The 8,816-nt window shown below is 55.3% G+C and overlaps 1 protein-coding gene across 1 annotated transcript in view; it reads left to right on the forward strand.

Annotated features, from left to right (window-relative positions):
• RXRA (retinoid X receptor alpha) overlaps positions 1-7,959 on the forward strand; it is a 101,246-nt gene extending 93,287 nt beyond the window's left edge. The window contains exons 9-10 of the mRNA XM_069031663.1: positions 172-277; positions 3,567-7,959. Coding sequence (XP_068887764.1) covers positions 172-277; positions 3,567-3,714 — 254 coding nt within the window. The 3' untranslated portion in view covers positions 3,715-7,959. The remainder of the gene's footprint in view (positions 1-171; positions 278-3,566) is intronic.
• The last annotated feature ends 857 nt before the right edge of the window (positions 7,960-8,816 follow it).

Here is an 8,816-nt window from a genome sequence, read left to right on the forward strand (position 1 = left end):
AAGTCTGTAGTCGCAGGGCAAACTTTTGAGTGCTCCCCAAATCCCCAGAGCTCAGAGCCTGCATCCCCACTTTGGTGGGGCTGGGAGGGATGCAGGGAGCACACAGAGGGGTTCTGGCCTGCCTGGAAAGCCTGGAGGTGTTTGACTGATGGCTTTTGTGTGGCCTTTCAGACTCGAAGGGCCTCTCGAACCCGGCGGAGGTGGAGGCGCTGCGGGAGAAGGTGTACGCGTCCCTAGAGGCTTACTGCAAACACAAATACCCCGACCAGCCCGGCAGGTGAGCTCCCTGTGCCCCTCCTCCTGTACCCTCACCCCCTGCAAACCCCCTGCAATGGGTGCTGCAGCTCCCAGGGTGTCCTTGGGTCCCTCTGTTCTGGGCTCTCCGTCCCCACAGACATTCCCTGCAGATAAACCCCTCCTTTCCACCCGCCCCAGCTGTGAGCATCCCTAAAAACAAACCCCATGTGCAGTGCACAGAGCTTCATATTCCCTTGCCAGTAAATGCAGCCAGGTGGGCAGACCTGAGGAGGCCCAGCTCCCACAGCCCCAGCAGTGGGATGAGCCCATGTGGGAAAGGGGTATCATTTCCCTTTTGGAAACCGCGGCGAGCGAAACCGCAGCAAAACCAGGACTCACATGGAGTTAATTTTCGGTGGCAGAGGAGCATCACTGCTGGGAAGTGAAAGCCTCAATTGATACTCTTTTTCTCCCCTCCCTGCCTCCCCCAATCCAGCTGGGAATGGGAGGGGGAATTAGGAATGCGTTCCTGGACTGCTGCGGAGCTGAGTGGGCGCATTTCCCCAGTTACAGCCTGGAGCTGGCAACTGCCAGTTCAGTTCCTGACAGCTTCTTGAGAAACCAGGCAAAGCACTGGAAGCTGCTACTGGTGCATGAATGTTGGGCAAAAACAGCCCAGGCAGCTGGGATTTGCATCTCACCTGCGTTCCCAGCCTCGTGCGTGCGGATGGTAAATGACAAGGATGCTTTCACAGCGGTGAGCGCAGAGCGTGCCCTCAGAAGTGACGCTGGATTTGTTTTTTCCCCCGCTTCAGGTCCCAGAGTGCTGGCAGATGAAGAAGGATGTGTTGTTAAGGGGTTCCTGGGATGTTCCTGGGTGGCTTGAGGCAGGGAGAGCGAGGGTGGAGGTGCCGTGGGGTGCGTTTGGTTTGTGGGGAGCAGGGGAATTGAGGGATGAGCATGGGGCACAGAGCAGGCCTGTCACCTCTCCTCTCCCAGGGGGTCTGTGTGCACCCCAGGCCAGCTCTCAAGCTGCCTCTTCCTGAAAGCTTTAAGAAATTGCATTTCTGGAGCAAATCCAGAGCCAGAGCCTGGATTTGGGCTGCCGTGGTGTTGCAGCAGAGCTGTTGCTGGCACAGGACAGCTGCCTTGGGAATCATGGCCAGCAGCTCTCCTGGGTTATTCCCTTGGTGGGATGAGCACATTGTGCAGGATCTGCAGCCCTGGCACACACTGGGAGTGGGCAGGAGGTGGCACAGGGACAGCCCCTCTCTTCATGCCCCAAGCCCCCTCCAAACCACCATGCCTGAGCACAGTCTGAGCCACCAGTCCACACCAGTTCCCCAGGGCTCTGCCTCAGTGCTCAGTGGTGTTTGAGGGAGTGTTTTAGGTCCAAAAGATCTGCCAGGGGCTCTGGAGTTTAATCTCCCACTGGTTTTGAGTGACCGTGGGCTGGGGACCTTGTGTGATGCTCACACCCATCCCTGGTGACCTGAGTGACTCAGTGACATCTCAGGGATGTCCTGAGAGCCGTGACTGGGCCCTGCTGCCCTCCCTCCGTCCCTCAGTGGTGCAGGGCAGTGGTGGCACCACCCCAGGTGGCTCGGGAGGGTGAACTCACGGGCTGGGAGTTGCACAAGAGCTCCCCAAACTTCTCCCAAACTCTCTGCATCCCCCTGGCCTCATGGCACGATGTGATCACCAGCTGGGGCTGCAAACAAGTTCTCTCCCTGTGGTTGAGCAAAGCCCTGCTTGAGCCTGGTGCCTTTTCCTTCACCGTGCTGTGGGATTTCTGGAACTCCCACCTTTTCAGGTGCCCTTGGGTGCGGGGCTTCCTCCGAGTCCCCATCCAGCAGGAGCTTGGGAGCACCCTGCAAACACCAAAAGGGAATTTCTCCACACAGAGAGGTATTCCCAGGAAAAACCCAGCCCTGCTCCCCCCATGGAGCCCCTGCTGCTCTGCAGGGAGGGCTGGGTGCCTACGTGACACCCAGCAGCCACAGGGAATCAGGGATCACGGCTCTTTTCCCCCCCCTCCCAGCCCTGGCATGGCATGCTCCGGGCTGGTTATCTCACAGTTAAACATATCCGAGGGCTGGAGCCATCATCTGGTTCGGTTTAAAGTGAAACTTCCTGAATGGGATGGTAGGACTGATTTGTTTTTCCTGGCTCTGCTCCCGCCGTTCTCGCCAGCTCAGCAGAAAAAAAAAATTTAAAAAAAAAAATGGGGAGAGGGAATTGTGTGTGCATGTAGAGTATCTGTGTGCTTGTGCCTGTCTGTGTGTGTGTTTTCTGCAGGGTCCCCTTCTGCCTGTCCCTTTTCATGATGTTCAAGCCCTGATTTTGCAGCAGGAAAAGCAAATAACCCTGCTGTGGCTGTTACAGGGCTCTTTCCCTGTGCTGGCAGCACTCGCACAAGGAGGTGACATCCACTGGCACCTGGGGTGCTCCAAAGCAGCCTTGCAGGAGCTGGTGGCTTTCTCCTGACTCCACAGCCTCTTGCCAGCCTCGGAGCCCAACACCCAGCAGCTCTTCCCTGGTGTGGATGGCTGTGGATGACTTGTCTCCATCCTGGCTGGCTCCTGCAGAGCTGCCAGCTCTCCCCAGCCCTCCTGCCTGTCCTCCTGCCTGTGGGACCTGAAACCATCTCCTCCAGGCAGGGCAGGGTGTGGAGAAAGGGTTTTGTTTGCCCTCCTCAGAGCCCTGGGCCCGGGGAAGGGGAGCACCCACTGTCCCAGGTGGTTTGGAGTGCTCCTTCCAACTCTTGTGTCACAGCCCTTGGCTTCACCCCTGGCTGGCAGCCGGGTTCCTGCCTCGCCAGCAGCCCCAGGGCTCAGCTGGTGATGGTCAGAACCCCAAGTGAGGGCTGCTGGAGCTGCTCAGGAGGTGCACAGAGCCTGCAGGAAAGGGGCATTGCCCAGCCAAGTGCCAGCTCACCCCACTGAGCATCTCTTCCAGCCCCTTCCCGGCTGTTTGCCCTTTTCCCTGACCAAAACTTGAGCTGCTGGAGCTGCTTGCAGCACCGCCAGTGCCAAGGCTGATCCTGTGGTGCCTCCTCTCGATGGCTGCAGCGTGGGGACCCCTCCAGCATCTCGGGGTGTCCCCCAGTCCGGGGCTGACCTTTCGTTTCTCGTTTCACTCTTGCAGCTCAGTTCCCAGCTCGTCCTTGCTGAGCCATCAGCAATGATTTCCCTGCCCAGCCCCGGGTGCAGCCCCACGGTTCGGTGGTAGCAGAGGCTGTGTCTGCCTCCCACCCCTCCCCAGCCCTGGGGACAGAGGCAGGGCTGCAGCCGGGGGTGTCTGACCTTGTCGCCTCTCTTGTCCCCCAGGTTTGCCAAGCTCCTGCTCCGCCTCCCAGCCCTGCGGTCCATCGGCCTGAAATGCCTGGAGCACCTCTTCTTCTTCAAGCTAATAGGCGACACGCCCATCGACACCTTCTTGATGGAAATGCTGGAAGCGCCGCACCAAATGACTTAGAGAGAACTCTGCTGGGTCAGTCCCTCGCCCGGCCGGGCTCCCTCGGGGCCCTTCCTCCGCTTTCCTCCGCCCCAGCCCGTCCCTCCCTGCTGCCCCCAGCGCCGGAGGCACCGTCTGATCCGGGGGACACCCCGCCGTCCTGGCCTCCTCGTCGCCTGACCCCCTGTCCGTTCGCTGTCACTGCTGCATCTCCAGACCTGCTCGCTGGTTCCCTGTGCTACTTGTAGAGAAGTGGGAGCGGAGAGAGCTTTGCCAACCCCTGCCCTCGCCGTGCCATGAGGTTTGGGATGAGCCACTGGCGTCACCCCCTCCGTCCCCGCTGCTTCCCTGGGGATAAGGACGGTGCCGGCCCTCGGGGCAGTGGGGTTTGGCCGAGCCGAGGGGAGTGGTTGGACTCGGATTGCAGCTGGGCTATTTTCAGAGGATGGAGTTTTTGAAAAAGAGAAGAAGAAGAAAAAAAAAAAAAAAAAAGCCAAAAAAAAGAAAAAAAAAAAAAAAGAAAAAAATTCTATTTTTGGTTTCTAACTATTCTTAGTAGTGTCGGTAGTTACTCTGCGGAGGGAGAGGCGGCCCGGCCGTGCCCCCTGAGTGAGTCACCCGTGGCTGCACAGAGCCTTCTCCTTCCCCTTCCGAGCTGAGGATTTGGGATTGAGCTGAATCCCCCCCGAACGGCCGTGGCACAGGAAATGCCCTTGTGGCCATCCCGGAGGGCGGCCGGGCATCGCTGCCCACCCCATGGGAGGTGCCCGTGTGGACATGAGCCAGCTGCAGCGCTTGCTTTAAGGCTGCCAGGGGACTCCCCATCGCTCTTGCCCAGCTCCTGGGGGCTTGCTGGGACCTCTGCTCTCAGCACAGCATCCCAGTATATCCCAGCACTGCCCCAGTATATCCCAGTGTATCCCAGCGTGACCCCACTCCGGGGTTTCGGCTCACCCACAAGGCCGCTCCTGTTGTTTCAGCCCTGCACAACACTGCAAGGCAACAATTAGTGGGAGTGCTCGGCCAGGCTGGTTAATTGCAGCTGTTAATTAGTGGTGAAGCAAGAACAGGGCTCCCCCTCCCCTGGATGCAGGCCTGGGAGGGCTCGGCTGGGTGGGGGATATGGCAGCACCATCCCTGTCCTGCCCGGGATCCTGGGAACACCAAAAGCACCTTGGCTGTTGCACAACCCTTTCCTTGAGTCTCAGTGTGACAGCGGGGAGCTGGGCAGGTTTTTGGGGATTAGGGTCCCAGGAATGTGTCCACACCCTGTGGGATGGGATTCCCCAGGGAGTGTGTGGCCAGAGGCCAGCCAGGGAGCGATTCCCCTTCCCCTCCCCGTTTCACCCTCATCAGGTGTCTCCAGTGCCCCACCAAAAACACGAGTTGGAGAAAGAACAGAGCAGAGGGAGTGGAGAGGGATGCTGGGGAGGGTTTTCCCCCCTTGGCAGGACGGATTGTCCTAAATACACCGTGCTGGGAGCCCAGAATAAGGTGCCTGTGGCTGAGGGCTTCCCCACCGCTTCCACATCCCGTGCTTTAAAGAGCAAAGGTTGAGATCCCCAGGATCCTCTTCTTGCTCCCCATTTTTTACAGCTGGTTGAAAACTCCTCCTTTGTTCCTGGAGAGGGATGGAGCAGCGCCCACCACCTCCTTCACACCCCTATTCTGGAGGGGACACCGTTGCCACCCTCCTGGTGTCAATCCCAGCTGGCAGCTGGAGTGCCCAGCTCCATCCCCTGCAGCTCCAAAATTAAAAATCCCTCAGGATTTCAGGGGATACCCTGCCCTGGGGCTGGCCCGACGTGGCGCATCGGCAGAGGCGGGCACAGCGCCTTGGCTCTGTTTCCCCAGCAGCCTGCAAGCCGCTGAAAATATTATTAAACAGCTTCACCCTGCAAGAATTTGCCAAGAAAACGAGGCAGGAGGAATGAGATCTGGCAGGGGTGCCAGGAAACATGAGCAGGCTGTTCCCTGCCAGCGGGAGGCTGGCGCAGCCCCAGGGGAGGTGTCAGTTCCCAGAGCCCCGAGCCCACCCAGCCCTCAGGCAGCCCCCGGCCCCCAGCCCGGCTCTCCCAGCAGAAAGGAGCCTGGCATTTGCTTGCCAGAGAGGAAAAGCTTTGGGAAAGTCGGTGGATATTGCCCTGGGATCAACCCGCTGGTCGCTGGTGGGTGACACTTTGTCCCTGGCGGAGGCTCAGAAAGGGCTCTTGGGTGCTGTGGGGGCTGGAAGGTGGCACAGTGGGAGATCCCATCCCATCCCATCCCATCCCATCCCATCCCATCCCATCCCATCCCATCCCATCCCATCCCATCCCATCCCAGTCTTACCCTGCCTCATTTCGTCCCATCCTGTCCCATCCCATTCTGTCACGTTCCATCATGTTCCATCCCATTTCTTCCCGTCCCCCATCCCATCCCATTTCATTCCGTCCTGTCCAATTTCATCCCATCCCATCCCATCCCATCCCATCCCATCCCATCCCTGTTAGCGTTTGACCTTACAACACCAAGGGAGAGGCTCCACAGGCCCCAAGCTCCCAATCAGGACGTGTGTCCCCGTGCCTCAGTTTCCCTGCTGGAGCAGCAGAGCCCCAATCCATGCCCGTGGTGGAGGGGATTTTGGGAAAGGCTGCGCCTTGCCCTGGGATTTCAGTTTGCAGCTGGTGAGAGGGAGTTGGAATTCCCTGAGCCCCGAAGCCCGGCCCAGCCCCTCCATCCTCATCCCAACCCTTCCCTTGGGAAGGAGAAGCTTTTGTGCGCCGGGAACATCCGCCAGAGCAGCCTTAAAGCAACGAGCTTTGCATGAGTTTGAGTCTTTCATTTTATTCTTTTCACTTCGGGCTTCTTTTGTCGTTGTTGTTCTCCTCATCGTGATAACGCTGAGTGTGGAGAGGTGAGCCATAGCTGAAGGAAAACAGAAGGCACATTATTCCCTAGGGAGCTTGGACTTGGATTGAACCAGCTCCCAGTACTCCTGCGAAAATCTGCTTTGATTCGGGGTGATCTGTTTGTAATTATTATTTTAATTCCTTTTTGTTGGTGGGACAATCTTTAATTTTCTAAAGATAGCACAAACATCAGCTTTTCAGCCGCCGCGGCGTCCCTCGCTGCCTGTGCGTGTTCCATCCCACCCTGAGCCAACCCAGCACATCCCAAACCCCTCCATGGGAATGCCAAGCTTCCCTTGGCACTGGAATGCTGCCCAGGAGCGGCGTGAGGAGCGGATGGATGTGGGAAACGCTGACCACTGGCCTTGCTGACCCCTCCACCGCAGCGGGGAGAGCCCTGGGCTGGGCTGCTGATCCCAAAAAAAAAGGCTTGGGCTCCTGATCCCAAAAAAAAGGCTTGGGCTCCTGATCCCAAAAAAAGGCTGGAGCGTGGCTCAGGAGCTGGTGCTGCCCTATCAGTGCCGATGAGTGTGTGTATCCATGTATGTACTGTAGATATCTACACTGTATAATACCCACTCACCTATACACATAGAGAACTGTAGCAATTACAGACTTTTCCTGGCTTTTTGTGTTTTAAGTCAATTCTTTTTCCTGGTTTGTTTGGTTGGTTTTGGTTGTTTTGTTTTTTTTTTCCTCTCGTTTTTTTTGTTTTGGTTTATTTTTCCCTTGTTTTGCTTCCATTGTATCCGAATCCCTTTCCAAATTGGCAGATGCCAAATCTGGATTTTTATTCCTCGAGACAAAGGAACTGCATCTATTTTAAGATGCCTTTTTGTTTTGTTTTTATTCTCTTTTGTTTGGTTTTTCTTCTTTTTTGTTTGTTTGTTTTTTTGTTTTGTTTTGGTTTTTTTTCTTTGAAGCAGGCGGTTTGGAGTAAAGAATAGCTTTAGCAATTCCCAATACTTAGTGATGGATGCCTTGGCTATGGGATACACAGATTTAAAAAAAAAAAAAAAAAAGGACGTTAACATTTAGAATGACAAAAAAAAAAAAAAAAGAGAAAAGATAAGGAAAAAAATATCTAAAGCATCAATAAAGTTAAAATCTATTTTTGTACAAATGTAATTTTATCCCTTACCGTATCCTTGGATATTTTCTTTCCTGGATTGTTTTGTTGCTTCTACAGAGATTGTTATAAACTCTCTCTATTTTTTCTCTCTTTCTCTCTGTAAGTGTTCAGCCACAGGGATCTGGAGAAGAGGGAGAAACTTCTGACCGTGTTTTAAAGGCTTTATATGAAATCTCTTTTGAAATAATTTTTTTGAATGAACTTTTTATTTTTTTTTTTCTTTCCCCCCACTTCCAAAATCTTTTTTGGGGATGGGAGGGGAGGGGGAGGGAGGGGGAGGGCTGGTCTGGGGGTGTCTTTTGTCACGTATCTCTGGCGTTCCCGCAGGTCTGTTTTACTGTGAAATCACTACCGTATATTATTATTCACTTCGAAAACAACGAAAAAGGTTAAAAAAAAAAAAAAAAGAAAAGGAAAAAAAAAAAAGAAAGAACTGCTGCTGGAAACGCCAGTATTTTGAGAACAATTGTATTAGAATTGTGGGAAAAAAATGAGAAGAAAAAAAAAAGAGAAAAAGAAAAAAGGAGAAAAAAAAAAAAGAAAATATATGAGCATTTTAAAATAGAACCCAGTCCAAGTCCTCGTCTGTTCTTATTGGTGTGTCTTGAGTTATTCACTGGGGGGGCTGTCCCCATCAGGGTCCCCATTCCAGGGCACTGCAAATCCAAGGAAATCCAGCCTGGCTGGGAGGAAGGAGCAACGGCCGAGCCCCAACTCCCCGCAAGACTTTCCCCCTTTTCCTCAGGTGCTTTCCCTGAGAGATTTCCCGATCTCTTTGCACCTGCTGGGGTCCCCCTTGCAGCAAACAAGGTCCCGTTGTGGCGCAGGGATGCCCGGCGATGCCACCCCAGTGCCAGCCTGTCCCTGCCTGGGTGGCACCGGGCTGCGGGTGGGGACTCTCCCCGTACCAGGGCAGCGTGGGGGCTCAGTTTTGGGGGGACAGAGGGGTTTGGGGGCTGGGCAGCCATCCCAGCTTGGGATGAGGGCGATGTTTTCCAGCCTCAATCCCTCCTGGAGCAGGAGCGGCGCTGGGAGCAGGGGTGGGAGAACGGGAGCCTTTAGCTCTGGCCTGCGCTTAACCTGGGTTTGGTGCCAGGTCC

This window comes from Aphelocoma coerulescens, chromosome 17 (genome assembly GCF_041296385.1).
Source record: "Aphelocoma coerulescens isolate FSJ_1873_10779 chromosome 17, UR_Acoe_1.0, whole genome shotgun sequence".
NCBI classification, from domain to species: domain Eukaryota; kingdom Metazoa; phylum Chordata; class Aves; order Passeriformes; family Corvidae; genus Aphelocoma; species Aphelocoma coerulescens.